The sequence below is a fragment of the Dermacentor albipictus genome, chromosome 2 (genome assembly GCF_038994185.2).
Source record: "Dermacentor albipictus isolate Rhodes 1998 colony chromosome 2, USDA_Dalb.pri_finalv2, whole genome shotgun sequence".
Classification (NCBI taxonomy): domain Eukaryota; kingdom Metazoa; phylum Arthropoda; class Arachnida; order Ixodida; family Ixodidae; genus Dermacentor; species Dermacentor albipictus.
Window position 1 is genome coordinate 197823541 of NC_091822.1, and position 20166 is coordinate 197843706.

At 45.1% G+C, this 20166-nt stretch overlaps 3 protein-coding genes across 4 annotated transcripts in view; 1 reads left to right on the top strand and 2 right to left on the bottom strand.

The window, feature by feature from the left end:
- The window catches only part of LOC139056465 (uncharacterized), a 125957-nt gene that overhangs the window by 14952 nt on the left and 90839 nt on the right, over window positions 1–20166 (bottom strand). The window lies entirely within an intron of this gene.
- Window positions 5580–9081, top strand: LOC139056466 (uncharacterized). Its single transcript, XM_070534714.1, has 3 exons — window positions 5580–5769; window positions 7276–7908; window positions 8243–9081. Exons 1-3 carry the CDS (start codon window positions 5682–5684, stop codon window positions 9079–9081), a joined length of 1560 nt encoding a protein of 519 aa, XP_070390815.1. The 5' UTR covers window positions 5580–5681.
- LOC135904566 (uncharacterized) lies at window positions 8797–13157 on the bottom strand. Of its 2 annotated transcripts, none has more exons than XM_065435425.1 (13): window positions 12791–13157; window positions 12096–12158; window positions 11983–12039; window positions 11583–11639; window positions 11450–11506; window positions 11307–11363; window positions 11120–11173; window positions 10980–11033; window positions 10849–10905; window positions 10672–10758; window positions 10550–10597; window positions 9745–10489; window positions 8797–9646 (listed from the first exon to the last, which is right to left on the bottom strand). In XM_065435425.1, the coding sequence occupies exons 1-13, from the start codon at window positions 13106–13108 to the stop codon at window positions 9429–9431; spliced, it is 1872 nt and encodes a 623-aa protein (XP_065291497.1). In that variant the 5' UTR covers window positions 13109–13157; the 3' UTR covers window positions 8797–9428. The 2 variants fall into 2 exon arrangements, with proteins under 2 accessions (XP_065291497.1, XP_070389284.1); XM_070533183.1 differs by having other exon boundaries at window positions 11120–11191.

Below are 20166 nucleotides of genomic sequence, written 5' to 3' on the forward strand. Positions count from 1 at the left end.
AAATGAGGTTGTCTAAATATTCTTAAACGTTTCGGCTTCCACACGGGGCCTTGTGCACCTTTAAGTTCGTTTCTTGTTCGTTTTTTTTAACGTTTAAGAATGTTTAGACAATCACATTTTGGCCGGCGTTCTGTTTTCCTTCCTATTATGCCGTTACTTCCCGACCAGACGATATTTCGTCAAACTCTTGATGTCATTCAACTACGACAGGCGTATGGTCAGCCAAAGCTTACCCAAGAGTGAACAAGACTTCCGTGTGGAAGCCGAAACGTTTAAGAATGTTTATACAATCCCATTTTGCCCACCGTTCTGTTTTTCTTCCTATTATGCCTTTGCTTCCCGATCAGACAAGATTTCGTCAAACTCTTGATTTGAGCCATATAATGTTTCCGCATTAACAACCAACATGAGGTACAGTTGTGCGATTTTGCATAGTAAATCGTAAAAAAAAAGCAGACCCAAGCTTGTCCAAAACCTATACAACACAAAAAGAAAGCTCTTCCAGTTAAGGGTGAGCAAGAACAGTGAGAAGAAATAGCAACAGATAATAACAGATAAAATTGCAAACGGCAAAAGTAAACAAAATGAAAAAAAAATCATCATTTGTGAAGCATATGCCGCTTATGTGATGCAAGGAAGTGACGCAACATGCAAAGTTGATATCGCGCGTGGTCGAGGAGAGTACCCGAATATGTTTTGACATTAGATAAGAGTGCGGAAGTACGTTCCACTCCGCAATAATCTCGTGCAAGTAATCAAGCACATATGTAATCAAGCACACAGTCAAAACAAATTATACAGAGAAGAATGAAGAACCTTTATAAAACTGTGTAAACAAATTGCAGCACACAACAACCGATGAAATGGCAAGGGGTTCGTGAATAAGAAGAAAAATTATAGAAAAACAATAAAGACAATTACAAGGCCGCTGAGCGTGCGTCCCCAATTTGATGCAATTGGCGAAATACAATAATTTGCATATTGTCATGTTCAAATGTTCTAGCTTTTCTTTCTTTATTGTCCTTTCATTATTGAGAGACTTCGTGAAAAAATGGAGACGCAGAAGACGTTGCAAATCCGCCCGCGCCAAGCCGCCGCGGTGTATGCACGCAGCCAAACAGACGACAGCGAAGAGCGTAGCATTGATGGATGGATGGATGCTATGAGCGTCCCCTTTGGGGATAGCTATAAGGGGTTTGTTGATGCGGCATACCTTATTTTGTTGTAGCGCAAGCTGAACGACAAGGACAACAGAAAGGCACATCTGACACACACAGCGCTACTGTTTGTCAGATGTGCCTTTTTGTTGTCCTTGTCGTTCAGCTTGCGCTACAACAAAATAAGATGTCCCCCTTAGAACGAGGCGGGGGTTGCCCACCAAGCTCTTGTTATTATATTGCTTAATGTCGTACCTATGTTAAAAAAAGCACGATAAATTGACATAACCAAACTTTCTGAACCCCTATTGTGAACTTTGTTTTCACGCCCCTCCGTTGTTAGTCGTTTCCCTACTTCTACCAATCTTCCAATCGCCTCTTACTAATCTCTATTGCGGACATATTTACTTTGCCCCTGCTCTCGCTGAACCCAAGGAGGCCAGTGGTGCTTGAATCGACAGCTGGGCACATACCTTCACATTCTAATTTAACATGCTCCATCGATTCCCTAGCTTTACCGCAGCAAGCACATGCTTCTTCTTCATTCTTATATCACGCTTTATAGGTGCTTGTTCTAAGGCATCCTGATCTCGCTTCGAAAAGTAATGAGCTTCCCTTTGTGTTATGATAAATTGTTTCGTTCCTGATTTAGTTTTTTCCTCTTAAGTAGTTACTTATGGCAGGTTTATTTTCCATTGCCGCCACCCACGAGATTATTTCAGCCTCTATGACTTTCCTCTTGATGTTCTTTGTTGCTGTGTTGCTCCCTCTAAAGGCCGCATACTTGCTGGTAAGCTTCCTAGTTCTTTTCCTCCACTGTGAATCAATGTTTTTCCTATACAGATACCTCAACACTCTCCCAGCCCATTTACTTTCTTCCGCTCTGGATCCGGACAGGCCGCCAATGGAAACTGACCCTGTCAGCCTTTAATTGCCTAACTCTGTCGAGAGAGGCTAGCTTAGCAGGACTCTTTGAGGAACTATCAGACATTGTTTGGGAGAACATCGACCTTAGTGAGATTAGAAGAACTGGTAAGGCTTATACATATATAATAACGGCCATGTACTCTGCTATAGAGGTCGCCAAGATAAGAAGCAATACGGGGTAGGATTCCTAATCCATTAGGACATACCGGGCAACACTGACGAATTCTACAGCATTAATGAGAAAGTAGCTTTAGCCGCAATCAAACTTAATAAAAGGTCTACATTAAAGGTAGTACAAGCCTACGCTCCTATATCCAGTAACGATGATGATGAAGTAGATCAGCTTTATGAAGATGTTGAATTAGCGATGAGAAAAGTGCAAACTCAGTATACTGCAGTAATGGGCGACTTCAATGCAAAAGTGAGGGAAAAGCAGGCTGGTGAACAAGCAATTGGCAACTACGGCGTCGATTCTAGGAACGCTAGAGAAGAGATGCTGGCAGAATTCGCAGAAAGGACTAAGCTTCGAATAATGAACCTCTTTTTCAGGAATCGTAGCAACAGAAAGTGAACATGGAAAAGCCCTCATGGTGAAACAAGAAATGAAATTGATTTCATACTTTCTGCTGATCCCAGCAAAGTGCAGGATGTAGAGAGAGAGAGGGGAAAGGGGGAAGGCAGGGAGGTTAACCATGCAGGGGGGAAGATCCGGTTTGCTACCCTACGCTGAGGAAAGAGGGGAGGGGAGGTAAAGTGATAACAAAGTAGAGATAAAGAAATAAAGGAGCACAGACATACAATCACAGTCAGTCACTGTCACCGCATAGCACATTAGCACTTGCAGCACTATGAACCATCTGTTCATGCTACAGCCGCTTGTCCAATTCTGTTGCCCTTAAAGACTGCAACAGTGCCCTCGTCACCCTCTGCTGCGATGGCTTGTGATGACGGCATTTTAAAATAAGTTCCTCTGTTAGAGGTCTGCGGTCAAAGCGCGCGATCGCGTTTGCGAGCGATCGTCTCTGTAAATTATAGCGAGGACAGTCACAGAGAAGGTGCTGAAGAGTCTCCTCGATACCACAGTTATCACACGAGGCGTCGTCGGCCCATCCGATTCGGAAAGCAAAAGACTTGGTGAACGCCACTCCTAGCCATATTCGACAAAGCAGGGTAGCTTCGCAACGACAGAGTCCAGCTGGAATGCAAAGGCGCAGAGAAGAGTCTAGGTTGTGCAGCCGGTTGTTTTGCAAACTTCCTGCATTCCACAAGGATAACGGGATATCACGGCTGAGCATTCGGAGCTTTCTAGCGGCACCTGTCCTTGATAATGGTATCCGCTCCTCTTCGTCGCCTTGAAGAGCCGACCGAGCAGCGTTATCGGCGTGTTCGTTCCCTATGACGCCGCAGTGACTTGGAAGTCACTGAAATGTCACGTGGTGTCCTTTCTCAGTCAAGGTACGGATTAGTTCTCTAATCTCGAATACCTGTTGTTCGTGTGGTCCACGTCGCAGGGCTGATAGCAAAGACTGCAGTGCTGCCTTCGAGTCACTGAATATTGACCATCTTCGAGGTTGTTTTTGGCTGACGAGACGAAGTGCAGCGCGAAGAGCTGAAAGTTCCGCAGCAAGCGCTGTCGTTGCGTGACATGTCTTGAAACTTATAGTGGTGGCTTTCGCTGGGAAAACCACGGCTCCAGAGGAACACTGGAGAGTTGCCGGTTCATCAGTATAAATTTGTACGTGGTCGGCGTACCTCTCGTACAAAAGGAGCATAGTTAGTTGTTTAAGAGCAGGTGATGACAGCTAAGATTTTTTTCTGATTCCTGGTATGGTGAGGTGCTCTGTAGGTCGAGCCAAACGCCATGGAGGAATCGATGGCTTAGTTTCGGGGGTGAAGCCTGATGGAAGGCAGGTGCAATAATCCGAAATCGTGGTACAAAATGATGCCTGCGGCCTTTCTGATGGTAGTGTTGCCAGATGGTCGGAACGGGCACGGGCAACGTGCCTAATGTGCACTCTCAACGCTTCCACAGCAATCTGTGTTTGTATAGGTTGGTCCCGGGCGATCGCAATAGTCGCTACTGTCGATGTGCATTTTGGCAAACCAAGACAAACCCTGAGAGCCCGAGCTTGAATAGTCTGTAGAGCACGAAGATTTGTCTGGCAAGTGTTGGTCAGTGCGGGCAAACTGCATCTCAAGAAGCCCAGAAAAATAGCCCTGTACAATCCCTATTGCAAAAACCAGCGTCTTCCAGTGTGAAACCAGCGCGCTTTCTGGCGCTGGCTCGCACTGGGTACGCTGGCACTCGCTGGGACTCACTGGGACACCAGTGAGAACGCTGGATAAGAGCTGGGTCACTGTGAAATAGACTCTGGTTCCACTGCCATGACGCTGGGGCGCACTGTGCTGTACAGGCGCTGGTTCTCGCTGCAGTTCGCTGGTTCGCACTGGAAACTGCGCTGGTTGTGTTTGTGCCGCGCTGGTTCCAGTACGCAAGGACGAGCGCTGCTGAATATTAAATGCTTTATACAATTTCATAGCTTGATACTAGTCTCTTGTCCTAAATAACGCTATATCTTGTGGTTATAAAACCCTATTTCGTGTTGCAGCTTGGAATAAAGGTGCGTGAGCTGCCCTGTTTATTCATGGACATTTGAAAGTTAGACTTTCTCCAGACTCCCTACGGTGCTCTGTTGACAATGCGACGTCACGGGACTGAGCAATTTTCTTTAATTTAGAAATTCTGTTAACCCTCTCTTGAGGGTGATTACAGGAAGGGAGAACATTTTGCATACAGAAGTTTGCACGTACACACACACTCATATACATACATATATAAAATGGGTAATACAACCAAACAACACGACAAATTTAATAACACCCTATTGCAAAAACCAGCACCACTGGGACCCAGTGCGCCGGATTATGGGCCCAGTGCAGCGCGCTGGACGCTGGGGCGCGCGAAAAACTCGTGCGAAAAACAGCTCTAGCGCGTTAAATATGCGGTGCTTGGACACCGTATATATTTTTTTGAATACAGAAAGCAAGGAAGAGTGCTTTAGTGCAATAAAAAAAGAAAAAAAGACGTAAAAAATAAAATTGCTCCGACAAGGATTCGAACGAGCGACCTACAGATCCCAAGCCCGTCACTTTACCACTACGCCACGCCATTTTTTTTTCTTTATTACCGGCTTGGCAAGTACATACAAATATTGTCAAATAAAACCGAATGTTAAAACGTCTAGTCGTTACTAAGACTGACGTGTCATGTTAAAATGGCTTCATCGAAGCCAAACTGTCCAACACTGAAAGCCAATTTGGCGGATCACTTAGCAGTTTCAACACTTCGCTTGTATAGACTATTTTACCTAAGGCAGCTGGGCGCCGCCATATGCATCATGCTAGCGCCACCTGTCGGCTTTCACCGGAAGCGTCATTGCCGCGCCATGCTGGGCTGTTAACTGCGCCGGCAGTGCCTTTTGGCAATGTGTTCGTATGAGGTGTGCCGACGTTTGTGTCTGTGAATTCCTGCGGAATTTTTGTTAGCGCGTTGCAGACGCATCTTTCTGCTCGCGAAGTCTTCATCGCTGCTAGGAAATGGCCACAGTGGCCACAACGAACAGAAGCACGCAACCAGGAGCCAGCGGGCCCATCACATTGTCGGCTGGGGATACGATCGACATCGGTGAGTGTGTGCGCTCAACTCGCAATGTTTTGCGCGTCAATTTCGCGTAGAATAAACAATGCATGCTGTCTTTCATCGTTCGCTGTGTCCGTGATCGCGCAGCCAGCAATTACATACAGGTGCGTCTGTGCGCGCAAGCACGTAGCGAGCCGCGCCAATCCAATCCAGAAGCCAAAAAAGAGGGGGGAAGTAATGTGTGACACTAAGTTCAGAACTACCCGTCTGTGAGTTGTACTTTGAACGGGAGTGTTAGCATCAGCTGTCAGCTCGCACGTTTGTGGCGGCGCGGACACCGCATCTTCCCATCGCTCGCTATCCTGCTATGAACAATATCTTATCGCATGACTGGTCTGCAACCAAGCTGCTTAGGATCGCTTCGCGGCGGTGTCCTACCGAAATCTTCGCTCTCTGTCGCAAGTGCTTTCCATTCAGACATGTGCGGAACGACGCAGTTTGTACTGATCTGCGATCGCGGAAAGCCGTCTAGCAGTCCTAATAATCCGCCCGCATCGCTGGCGTGCTACGAAGCCTCATCTCGCGTAATAAATGGAAACGATGTGGGAACGAAGCGATATCTACCGTCTCAGAAAAACGAGCACTCCGCGGTAGCGCAGTGGCTATGGTGTTGCGCTGTTGGACTTAAGGCCGGCCGCAGCGTCCACTGCCGTGCGTTGTGCTCACACTAAAGGAGCCGAGCTGGTCAAAGTAATCTGGAGTACCCCACTACAAACAGCATTTAATGTTTTAATGAAGGGAATGTAGGGACGTTGCAGTCTTAGCCACGGGCATGACAATGTCGCCTCCAAGTGCATCTCACAGTTTTTTAAAATTAAATTATGGGGTTTTACGTGCCAAAACCACTCTCTGATTATGAGGCACGCTGTAGTGGAGGACTCCGGAAATTTCGACCACCCGGGGTTCTTTAACGTGCACCTAAATCTAAGTACACGGGTGTTTTCGCATTCCGCCCCCATGGAAATGCGGCCGCCGTGCCCGGGATTCGAACCCGCGACCTCGTGCTCAGCAGCCTAACACCATAGCCACTGAGCAACCACGGCGGGTTATCTCGCAGCTTAACACATATGAGATCGATGATCTGTATTCTCCCATCGCATGTTCCCATTGTATTCGATAACCCACCCTGGTGGCGTAGCGCGTTGCGCCATGGCTTTGCGCTACTAAGCCCGGGGACGCTGGATCAATTCTCGGCCGCGGCGGCCGCATTTCGATGGGGGTGAAATGCTAAAATGCCCGTGTACTGTGCATCGGGTGCACGTTAAACAAACCCAAGTGGTCAAAATTAATCCTGAGTCGTTCTCTACTGCGTGCCTTGCAATTAAATCGTGGTTTTGGCACGTAAACCCTCAGAATATAATTTTTAATCATTGTATTTGTTGCTGCAGTATATGTAAATATTGTGCGCAAGGAAGCTTGATTAGTTATTCTTACAGCGTTCTAGTTTTAGCCTGCATATTCACTCACTGATTGATGTCACCTATTTTTCAGATGGAGTGACTTACGTGCACCCAATGTTTGTCAACAGCTGGGTGGACGATGTCAAGGCATGGCCAAGTGTGTCTAGTGCCCACATTGTGTGCTACCTCATCAAGAGCAAGGCGTGTGACCTCAAAGAAGCTGAGGCATACAAAAGCCTAGACTCCTACAATTTTGTACAGAGTGGCTGGGTGGGTCAGGTGCTTTGTCACAATGTTAACGCAGACTTAGTGTACCTCAAGGCGGATGTTCGACCATCGCAGGCCATAAATCAAAAGCCTTGGACAGCATGGGCTTGCGTAAGGCACACCGGACAGGTGATCACTGCTGGTTGCTCGTGTATGGCTGGGAAAGCAAGGGTTTGCAGCCATGTTGGTGCAATACTGTGGAAAGTCGACATGGCTGTGGCCTCGGGAATGACCGGCACATCATGTACTGACCGAACAGCTCAGTGGAACAGGGGAACAAAGAGGAATGTGGAACCTGTCCTGCTTGAAGATATGGACTTTAAGCTGCAAAAACGAACTGTGGACTCCGAAAACAAGGCCCCAAAACCCACACGAAAGTTTCATCACTTCGGAAATGATGTAGAGCTGATGAACCACATTGGGAGGAAACCATTTTCAGATCTCTTCAACATTCCTGGTGAGGGCACATTTCTTCCAACATGAAATGAGTGCAGCTGTGTTAAGTGAAATGCCTTAAAATTACAGCGGCGGTTGTTCCTTTGAACCCTATATTTTTTTTGCCACTGTATGGCATCAGTATGTTTTATGGCATCGACACGCATACGTTAGGAGACTGACGGGTTACTTGTTGCCATTTATTTAACATAATGGTAATGCAGATTGCGATAGGTGTTGGTGCCTGTCAAATACAGTAGATATCATGTTTGGTTATTGCACATCATTATATATACAAGTGGTGTTAGCCGGCACAGTGCAGTGTGAATTGTGTGTAATTGCTTTATATCTTGCAGGTACCTTGCTTCATAGTACATTGAATGCGGCTGCTTGGGACCCACGTGCTACTGATCTGCCAAGCCAGCCTCGCCACTCACATGCAGACCCTTCGGAACTCCCAAAAGGCTGCGACCCTTGCAGAGTATTTTATCAAAAGTTTGTTATGCTTTCGAATGAAGGACGGGCTTCCCTTGAATTTGCCACTAGGGAACAGGGGTGCCCGCTATGGCGCATGGCCAGGCGCCTTCGCATAACTGCATCAAATGTGAAGCGGGTTTCTAAAAGGGAAAGCACTGATCCCTCGAAAGCTGTTTCTGCGCTTTCAAATTCAGGCTTTACCGGTAATGCTGCCACAAAGCATGGGCTGAAGTATGAAGCCATTGCAAGGGTAGCATTTACGAGGAAGACTGGTTTGGCTGTAGCGCAGTCGGGTATGGTAGTGAGCAGTACACATCCTTGGCTGTCTGCAAGCCCTGATGGCATCTGTGCTGATGATGCTCTAGTTGAGATCAAGTGTCCCACAGTTTCAGATTGCACGGTATTAATTGAAAAGGGAAAGTATGATGTTAAGCTTGTGAATGGGGAACCTTTGCTTTGTCCAGGTGGCAAAAATGGTTACTATGACCAAGTGCAGTTTACCATGTTTTGCTGTGGCAAAAGCACCTGCTATTTTTATGTGTGGTCGGCTGAAAGTGATGTCATTGTAAATGTGCCTATTGACACACGGTACATTGAACAGAACTTGAAGAGGCTCAAAACATTCTACTTTTTGCATCTCCTGCCTCACCTTGAGGACCTACATTATAAGAAAAAGCTGGCTATGTGCAAAAAGTATGACGAGATTTGCAATTTGTGATGAGCAAGTGAAATTTTATTTGTTCATAATGTCTGCTTCATTGGAGCCATCCAGATATATTGAATGAATAAAAAAACATTCAACCACATTTTAACACCTTGGCTTCAAATCACTTCCATAAGCTTCACAGGTACGAAACCAGTGAGGTTACAAAAAAATTGGCAGTGGCTTAGCTCAGCTATGCCAGTATATACGTAGCAAAAGCTAAGGCATAGCATGGTTAGCCTTGGTTAATCTTGATTGCAAGTCCAGGCCAATAAAGCTTTCGCTTTAAAACGGCATTAGTGAAGTTTACCCTACTCGCTTCTCAGAGTGCTTAAGGCTAAATTAAAGTACACACGGGACATTTATGCTTTTGTCTGTTCGTTGATGAGCGGGCGTTTAAGGTTACAGAGTCCTGCACAAACAAGGACAATTTTGCTGGCATACTTTCTTGACTTGATGGGCAGTACTTGCTTGAAAATTCTGTACGTCTTTATTCGGTTGATTGCCCGCTCAACATGAATTCGTAGCGATGCGATGCGCCTAGTTTCGGTGACTTCACTTTCAGGTAGCTGATCCTTTCCTGAGAAAAAAAAGGATGAAGAGGCAGTCATGTACATGTAATTACTGTGTAGCTCTTAAGTTTATGGACGTTATGAAAATACTATTGTGGACACCTACCTTTTGTAAATGCAGGCCTGTTCATTTTAATCCCTTGAGCCTCAAGATAAGGGTCAAGCTTGAAACCACGGTCTGCCATTATCTCATCACCTGGAAGGAGGTACTCTTCTACTCCACATGTCTTTACAATGTATTTGTCTGATGCCCTGCCTCCATACACATCTGACACAAACATTATAAATCCATTTGGTGCTATGACGGTAAGAAATTTCATCGTGTTTGCACCCTTGTATTGGCTGTAACTTTGGGATCTGGCCATCAGTTTCCGTGGCCTTTGCATTAGTGCTTCAGTGCAGTCGAATATGCATGTTGTATGACTGTACTCACTGTTTCTGAAACTCTCAGGCATGCTTGCCCGCAACCTTGAGCGGGGAAGCCACACAACAACTTCTTGCATGATCTTCACCAGGTCGTCCAGCACTCTCGAAAATGTTCTAGAAACATAAGCTACAGAGACCTCGAACCGTCTTGCTAAATCTCCACAAAGGAGGCCAAGTCTAAGCCTCATGAGTGTCAATAACAGCTGGTCTTCGATGGTCAAGAGCTTGCGAATTGTCTTGTCTTGAGTCTTCAGTGCTGACACGAGCTTGTCAAATGCAGTCACAGAAATGCCAGTGTAAAAAAGAATGTCATCACTGGTCAGTGTTCGATAGGAAATAGTTCTCATGGTCATAGAAAGTCTTGTGCTGGTGTAGGAATGGTCAGCTGGTGGCAGTTCCCATTGTGTGGAGCTATCTTTCATCACCTACAAGAAAGCGGAAAGGCATGTCATGATGTAGAACACGTTAACGTTACAAAATATTACCTTTGTATTTTTCCTTGTCATGATGTGCTCGGTTTTGCTTACGTGAATCTGACAAAATGACAGTTTTGTGAGAAACTTAAACACGTCATCTGGCAACTCAAATAATCTGTGTGCATACTTACGTCAACTTCGTGATCTGATATTAAGCTCCCACAAACTTCATTTTCTGCAACACTGCTGTCTGGAGTAGCTACACCATAAGTGAGAGCCTGTAAACAAAGCACAGCAGCAATCATCTCTGCAGTGTCACACAGGAAGTAGACATGATCATGTGGAGAGGACAGTGCCTGTACACTCACATCTGGTGCCTTATCCAATGTACATCTGACTAGTGAATTTCCAATGTGAAGGGAAACCTGCAGAAGAAATTGGCAGCTCAGTTCCACTTGAAGCAGCATATGAAAAAGCCTAAATTGTCCTGACCACTCACATCTGGTTCACAAACTGTGCCAGAGCTGGGAAACGTATCTTCATTGCACTGAGCCTATGAAAGGAGAAACCATGTGAATGTGTGTACTTCTTAAACAGGCACCGTGTTCAGAAGCCTAGACTGGCTGTGTGAGCACTTACATCTTCATTCCCCAAAACATTGTTGAATGATGTGGTTTCCATGTGTACTGCAGCCTGTTGAAGTTGAGTTATCTTTAAATATGACAATATAAGGAGGCAGAATAATTTGCACGACTGCTTACTCTTTCATAATGTGTAAAGAATTGAACAGCACTTGTGCCAGTAAGTGGTGCAGGAGGTCACTTACAGCTGGTTCACTTTCAAATGCATCAGTGAACACTGCAGGCTCACTGTGGGAAGTCTCCTGTTGAGAGAATGATAGCAACAGTTGGCATGGTTTTATCGTGTCTGGTGTACCTGTAAGCTTAAGCTGTTGGCATGATTGCTTACTTCTGTTTCCTGACATGCACAAGTGCTGTCTAGAATTGTCTTGGCACTATCTCCAACCTGGTATGGGTAGGACACATAACAGTGAGCACATATTCTCAGTGATAGTATGTCAAGACAGTGAATGCCTACTCACATATTCCAAACTGTCCAAAAGAGAGGTGAATGTGGAAGCTTGTGCATCATAAGTGACCTGTAAAAACACATCAGTAGCTTTAAACCTGTTGCATTGACAGAACTTCCGCTGGCCTACATAGTTATGAAAACTTCACAGCGCGGGAAAGACCTCGTTGGGGCATTTTAAGTAAGTGAAGTTATTTGCAGGCAAAACATCAACTAGCTAAGTTCTTGTTCTCAAAGACAAGCTTGTTTAACAAACGAAATATGTTCCCCTAGTGTGGTACGCAGCATACTTAAATCTTTCTCGTGACTAATTGGCTAAATTGTTCTTATAACGACACACACTGGCTATTTTCCATAGTTCAATTCACTGGTATGTCCAAATTCTGACAAATTAGACCAAAGAAAAGCCTTACACTCTGCGAAGGAACCTGACGTGACTCTTCATCTCGTGTGTCTCTGCTCGTTTTTCTCTGGAATGGAAATAAATCATTATCAGCCACACAGTGACAACAATCTGTACACTTGCCTTCCGCTTAGTTGGTGCTGGCGTATTTTCGTCACGGTTCAGGCGTCTGCGCCCAAAGATAACCTGAAATATTACGAAGCTTTTTTATTATCGCAGCTAAAGATTCGTGGGTTTTATGTGCCAAAGCCATTTACAAAATTATGAAACGCACTGCAGTAGAGACGAACTTATTAATTCTGACAACGCGAAGTTCTCAGACCACCCAAGCATTATTAGTACGGGAGCGTTTTTGCGGTTTGCCTCCATAGAAATGTCACCGCCTCGGCTGCGTATCGGCACCGCGACTTCGACCTTGGCAGTGAAACGCCTTAACCGCTAGGCCACCGCAGCAAATCTATTATCGCAGCCAGGAACGGAGGCTTCGATTCAGCAACAATTGCTGATAGATCGCCACGGACAAGCGAAGCGACGAAAATGTAAAAAGTTAACGTCTCACCAGTTAGATATGTTCGCACCGATAGCATGAAGCCTAGTTCAATTGTAACATTTCACAGCACCACTATCGAGCATGAAACTGCGGCACGTTTCATATTCAGGTTCGGCAGAAATCGAGGGGCAGAAATAGCTACAAGCTACGGTACATGACTTCAAAGCTTTTTCACTAGAGCTGTAAAGGCCCAATGTCTAAGGCACTAATTATACGAAATGCGGTGCTTTCGAACGGGTCAGGTAGCGATGAACAAGTGTTCACTTACCTTTCGCTGGTAACCCAAGTTCAGCATCGGCAGCGGGTTTTGCTCCGTGCGTTTTCCATCAACGAAATGCGCAGAACACACACGTGAATTTCTGTTTGGCACGAAGTCTTTCCTGTTTATCAGAGAAGTCCACTGACGACCCAAGTCGACGTTCGCGGGGAAGCGGTGCAACAGAAACATATCGCAACCACATTGCTCCTTCTTCACAGCGTGTTTTTCGCACAAGCTATTCGCGATATTCTTTCGTTTTCGCTGGTTGTTGCCACAACCCACCACTACACAGTGCTGACCGGACGACGTAGGCGCGGTGAAAGGCATTTCTACTGTTAACCAGCGCACGCATAAAGGAGAAAACACATTGAAACAGGCACGCGCCAGCTTCTGTCGAGCAAATTTAACAGCCCAATGCGAGAGGGCCACTCTGGGGGACCGGAAACGGAAACGGCGAATCGAACGCAGTGCTCCTGGTTCGAGAGTATCCCCGCTCTCTCCGTAAAATCGTGTATAATTAACATTCTCGGTAAAATAATACATTGCTGGCCTTGCATCAACATTAGCATTGCGTACAGCCATACGAGTTCGCCACACACTTTGCATACACAATAGCATCAACATGTCCACCGGCACACCGTCAGGTTCAGCACATGGCAAAAACCTTATTCCGAACGCAGTGATAGGAAGCTCCTTTTTTAATGTTCTTTGCAGGATGTCCCAAAGAAAGCGGCCATCGTGGCAGTCAAGAAAAATATGTTCGACAGTTTCTTCCTTGTTACATATAAGACAGTTGTCTGACCATGGGACAAACAAGCCCTTGCTTCTTAGCCATGGCTTAACAGGCAGTGTGCCGGTATGCAGTTTGAAAAAGAATGATTTTGTGTTAGCTCGTACAGGCATATTATTGACTCGCTTGAAAACATCTCGTTCAGGCCCTAAGTAATACATAGAACGATACACTGGTGTAGGTATAAACACTTCAACAAGATCTTTATACAATTGTTTTCGTGACACTGCAAACAAGTAGTCTTTCGAAAAACGAGCGTTTAGAAGACGTATCGCCATGGAAACTTCACGCAGATAGCCCTTTAGTGCCATCGGTTTGATTGCGTGCGACGATACAACAAAATCGGGCAAAGCGTCGCGCAATCTCACTTGGATTACCGTCCGCAGAAACCCATCGCTTTGGTCGCGGAAGAAAACAAATCTCGATACAAGTTGCTTGAAAAACAAATGCGTTAAACCAAGTCCCCCATTGCGCAATGTGTGAAACAAATTACTTCTGCTCGTGCGTTCCCACACCGAACCCCAAATAAACTCTGCAAACACTCTGTGTATTTTTTGAATTGAAGATCGGCTCATGCATAGCACCTGCAGGACGTAGAACACTTTAGCTACTAAAAAGATATTACATACTTTGGCCCTAGCAAACATCGAAAAGTTGTGGCCTCCCCATTTGTTAGTTTGCTCTTTCATTCCGTCTCTCTCGCTCGTCCAGTATTCGATTGGCTCACGGTAGGCACTGAGCGGAACCCCAAGATAAGTGCCGGGTAATACACTCCATTGCATTTTGCAAAAGACCTCTGGTGCATCTGGCCAATTCCCGTGCCAAAGCCCTAAACATTTTGACCAACTTATGGCACTACTGGAGGCCTTGCAAAAAGCTTGGGCTTCCCTCACAGCTTCTGCAATGCTCTGTTTATCGCGACAGAACACTGCTATGTCGTCGGCATAAGCTAAAACTTTTATTTCTCTACCAAGGAATGTGTACCCGCGAATATTATGGCTATGTAGTAACTTTAAACAGAAAGGTTCTAAATAAAGTGCAAAGAGCAAGGCCGAGGTCGGACAGCCTTGCTTTATGCTAGACATTACTGCAATCCGCCTGCTCAGTTTGTTGTTAATAATTAAGTTTGTGGTACAACCATCATACATCATTTTTACCCCGTCCAAAATGACTGATCCGACATTAACATAATCAAGAAGTATAAACAGGATTTCGTGGGACACCCTGTCAAAAGCTTTGGCCAAATCTATCAATATTTGCTAAGCTTATTGGCCGGTAGGTCTCTACGGATTGAAGTTTAATGGGGTCTGTTGATTTAGGTATCAGTACTACGTGTGTCTGTCGGAAAGAAGGAGGCGTCCATTTTTGTTCGTAACACTTGGTTATGACGCGGTGCAGAGCCTCAGCCATTTCAACCTTGAAAATTTTATATATCGCTGCCCCAAGTCCATCCGGTCCAGGCGATTTCCTTACACTAAGGTCATCTATCACACAGAAATTCGCGGATAATTTGCCATGTCAAAGCCGAGAAGCAGTTTGCTTCGCAGAGCTACGTCTCGTACAGACATGGTTGATGCGCTATCGCCCAGCAACTAAAACTCACGCCTGTACCAGAAAGAAAAGGTTGCTGTCCGTATATTGCTGACCGCGTATTTAACGCGCTAGAGCTGTTTTTCGCACGAGTAGCCAGTGCCGCGCCTTCCCAGCGCCTTCCCAGCGCCCCAGCGTCCAGCGCGCTGCACTGGGCCCATAATCCGGCGCACTGGGTCCCAGTGGCGCTGGTTTCTGCAATAGGGCAATAACAATAAGTATAATAACAATAACAATAACAAATAACAAATAACAATAAGTATAATAGCTGAAACTCAAACTAATCATCAGAATTAATCACATAGATGTACATCGAGTAAACGCACGAATTCAGTAACATAATTTGTATTGATCACATCTTTCGGAAGTCCGTTCCATGTCTCAATTACATCAGGAAAAAAAAGAATACCTATACATATTCGTTCAAGCAAAATATGGCTGCATCACTCGCGTATTACTTCACTTCACCTTATTACCTTAAAGACCCCGGTTAGGGGGTATTACATAAGGGATGGGCTTATAAATAAAGGTTACAGAGAGTGATCTTCATGACAAGCAAATGCAGTTAAGTTGTCCAAAAAAGTTTATGAACACGTGATGGCTGCAATGTCACCGGAAAGGCTATTCCATTCAACTGCTGTGCGAAGAAAAAATGAGGCCGCAAAAGTAGTGGTGCGAGCACGTGCGCGTGCGATTGAGTAGGGATGGGACGTACGGGGAGATATGCGCGCCGGTGGGATGATATACGTGGCTTGATTGAGGAAACTGTGAAACAACTTGTGAAACAAACAAAGACTGGCGATGTAGCGACGCACAGAAAGATTAGCAAGATAAGTTTTACGTTTTAGGGGTGATATGCTTATGTCGTATGAAGATGAAGAATGGATGAACCTAGTGGCACGATTTTGTACAGATTCTAGTTCGTTTCTTAAGTATATCTGGTGCAGTCTCCAGATGAGCGCTGCATATTCTAGTTTCGATCTGATGAGCGATTTGTACGCGAGAAGTATGATTCGCTCTCTCACTTCGTTTCCCAAGGTAAGCAGTCGTTTTCGTGAATACTAAAATCGCCTTATATCAATTGAAAAAGAAACGCACTTTCAAGTCTGTTTAGCGATTCTAAATCGTACAATCTTAAGCGTAATTGAGTAATCCTTCGTGTAGATTGAACATATAAAACTGACCGCAAGACGTTGTATCGTTTCTAATTTATTTTTCAATATTTTCTGATGAGGACTCCAGACAACACTGGCCTATTCAAGTATCGGTCGTGTAAACGTCTTAAAAGCAACAAGCTTTACATCCCTACTTGCGCGCGGCAGTTCGTTTCCTTAGAAAGTATAGCATCCGTGATGCTTTGGTGCATTCGTTATCAATATGTGCATGCAACTTTAAGTTAGACGTAATTATAACACCCAGGTGCTTGAAAGCATCTACTGTCAACAAGGCATGATTCCCGATGTGATATTCAAATGGAATTACCTTTTTCTTTTTCGAAATGTATACGTAAGTGTTGACTTTGAGTCATTTAATTCCGTTCCCCAAGTTTGGCACCACAAGTGTAACGCATGTAGGCAATGGTTAATTTTCACGTGAACGTCCTATTTGTTACTTGTGGGTAAATTAAACAATCATCTGCAAACAGTTTGAGCTCTGCAGGAGGCTTTGCTATCTCCGCAATATCATTATTATACGCTTATATCAAGAATAATAACGGCCTCTGAATCTACAGCCTCTGAGACGTCTTCCTACAGCGAAGCTGTCTAAGGCTAGAATCTAGGGGATCGCATCCGTGCATAGACTAATAATTTTTCATACGTGGGCCGATCCCGAAGATAGTGCGATGCCGGGCCGACCCGCGGCGGAGGTGCAGTTCACCATTAAGGGGCCCACGCAGCTTGGCTGGTCATCCTTCTTCACAGAGTATAAAGGCACTTGGTTTTCATTTTTCTCGTTTATCTTTTTTTAACCCTTCCGGTTGTCCTTGCCAGCCCGTGACACCAACCATCGCGCAGTGCGTGGCATCATATAAAATAGAGCGAACTACTCTTGGATTCGACGCCCTTGTTTCGCGAGGAGACAATAGCTGCGACGCCGTCGTGTGAACATGCGCCAGCGTCAGCGTTCACACTTGTGCGTTCGTTGCCTACAGAGCTGTGCAAGCACCTGCCGTGGTTGCTCAGTGGCTATGGTGTTAGACTGCTGAGCACGAGGTCGCGGGATCGAATCCCGGCCACGGCGGCCGCATTTCAATGGGGGCGAAATGCGAAAACACCCGTGTACTTAGATTTAGGTGCACGTTAAAGAACCCCAGGTGGTCAAAATTTCCGGAGTCCTCCACTATGGCGTACCTCATAATCAGAAAGTGGTTTTGGCACGTAAAACCCAATAATTTAATTTTTTAGAACTGTGCAAGCGATTTGTCACCACAGCACGACGTCACGGACGTCGATTTGGGTCACACGCGCTGCAGTGCATTTATCGCTGCGGGGAAAACCGCTGGAAAACGAAGCGAAATAATGACAGTCGCGTACGTGCAGAATGGTGCGTAGCTGTGAACGTGTTTTTTTTTTACTTCGTTTCTTTTTTTTTTGTTCACTCATGCTTTGCATTCCTAATGGTCTCACAAAGTGCGTCACAGCAGCATACCTCCGCGGGAGCACGCGAGGGCGCGCGGTGACGGATGTCACTACAAATGGTGAAGCGCTGCACAGCTTGCATGCGCATATTGAGCGCGGGGGATACTCAGCGCGACTTTAAAAAAGAAAGGAAAAAGAAAAAGATGAAGAAGCAGTGAATTATTTCGTTTTCAGAACCGAAGTAGGGAGAACGAGGAAGCTACACGCACTTGACGAGTATATTAAGTGAGCATCGCGATATTTCCAAAGCACCGATCTAAAGGGGCGCGATCATTCAACGTGCCCCTGCAGTTGTGACGTAAGTTGGACAGGTCACAGATATTCCAGAAAGCTGGCAGGAAAATTGGCAGGAAAACCAGGCAAATAAAGGAAATAAAGACGAACCTATTTTGCCATTAAGAAACGCACAGCTCGCCTCCCCGCTTAATATTTATCTGTCTATACGCAAAGTGCCCCCGAGGCACTTTGCGTCGCGTGGCAATTTCGCGTGCATTTCTGGGCTTCTTTCACGCTCGGAAAAACACTTCTGTGTAACGCGTACGTGTTGAGTAACAGAAAGCTGTATCGGGAGTTTTTCATGTTGCTGTACAATTTTCTCATTGACACATTTAATCTAATTATAATAGTTGAGAAGTTGATCAATTAATTAAGAGTAATTACATAATTAAGCAGAACGAAAATAAACGTAATCCGAGTATCTCCAAGCGACGGCAACCAACGTTACTTTGGTTCTGTCCAGCTACGTGGCATTGCATATTTTTAAACCTTGGTGCATGATGGTTGGGACACCCTCTGCAGAATCCTGTATAGGTGGAGGGCAAATATTTTGGCGCAGTTGTCATTTAAAAAAACGTGAGCGAGAATGACAGTTAATGCATGAAGAGCACTTTAACTGCGAACGCGGCTCAAAAGGGAGTCATCCGCTTTGCAGCGTTATACAATTCTGACTTCTCTCCTTTTTCTAACCTGTCTTTTCTGGATCTCAATACTCTTCGTACACGTCGTCAGGTTGAATGCCTTACATTTCTCTACACTGAAGTTTACCCTAAACGCTACTCATCTTTTATCATCGTCATCATCATCGTACTTTTTTTATGCCCACCGCAGGACGAAGGCTATGATCTCCAATTACCCCTGTCTTGGGCTATAGCTGATTAGAACTTGCGCCTACAAATTTCCTAATTTCATCACCCGACCTAATGTTCTACCGTCCTCGACTGTGCTCAGCTTCCCTTGGCACCCATTCTGTAACTGTAATGATCCGCTGGTTATCCATCCTATGTCATGGCCCAGCTCCATTTCTTTTTCTTAATGTAAAATAGGATATCAGCTACCCCCTTTGATCTCTTATCCAGACCGCTCTCTTCCGGTGTCTTAACGTTATACCCAACGTTTTTCGTTCTCGTTCTCAAGCTTCTTTGTTAACCTCCAAGTTTCTACCCCATATCTTAGTACTGGAAGAGGGCAATGATTGTCAGTGATTGCACACTATTCTTTTCAGAGACATCGGTAAGCTTCCCTCATTATTCGGTAATGGCTGCCGTATGCACTCCAAGCCATTTTTATTCTTCTGTAAATTTATTTCTCATGATCAAGATCTCCTGCGAGTAATTCACCTAGTTATACGTACGCCTGCACAGATTCTAGAGCTTGACAGTCGAACATGAGTCCTTGCTCCATTGCCAGGCTATTGAACATTACATTTATCTCCTGCACATTAATATTCAATCCTTCGTTTAACCCTCCTTCTTCAACCCTCCTTAATTAGTCTTGAATCATTTCTTGTAATTCATCCCCAGCGTTGCTGAGCAGGACAATGTCATCTGCGAACCGATAGTTGTTGAGATATTCGCCGTTGATCTTCACTCTGTAAGCATTCCCAGGCTAATAGCTTGGATACTTCTTCTAAGCATGCAGTGAATTGCATTGGAGAAATTGTGTCTTCTTGTCTGAGCCCTTACTTGATATTGTAATTTTCTACATTTCTTGCGGATAATTAAGGTGGCTTTGGAATCTTTGTAGATATTTGCCAAGATATTGGCATGTGCTTCCTGTACTCCTTATTACGCAATGCCTCCATGATTGCTGATGTATCTACTTAAACAAGTACGTCCTCATAATATATGGAAATCCACATAGATCGGTGTCATTACATTACACCACGTTTGCCTAGCCTTCTTCGAATAAAAATGTTCACCCTCTGAACATTGTGCCAATTTATGCTAGAACCGAAATAGTTAAAAATAACCTAGCTCTTCACTTGTGCTGTCGAATGTCGGATTATGTAGCCCGGCGATACGAGGTCTTTGTCACTGAAGGAAGTTGTAGCTGCTATCGACAACTGATGACATTGTCTTTATGTTGAA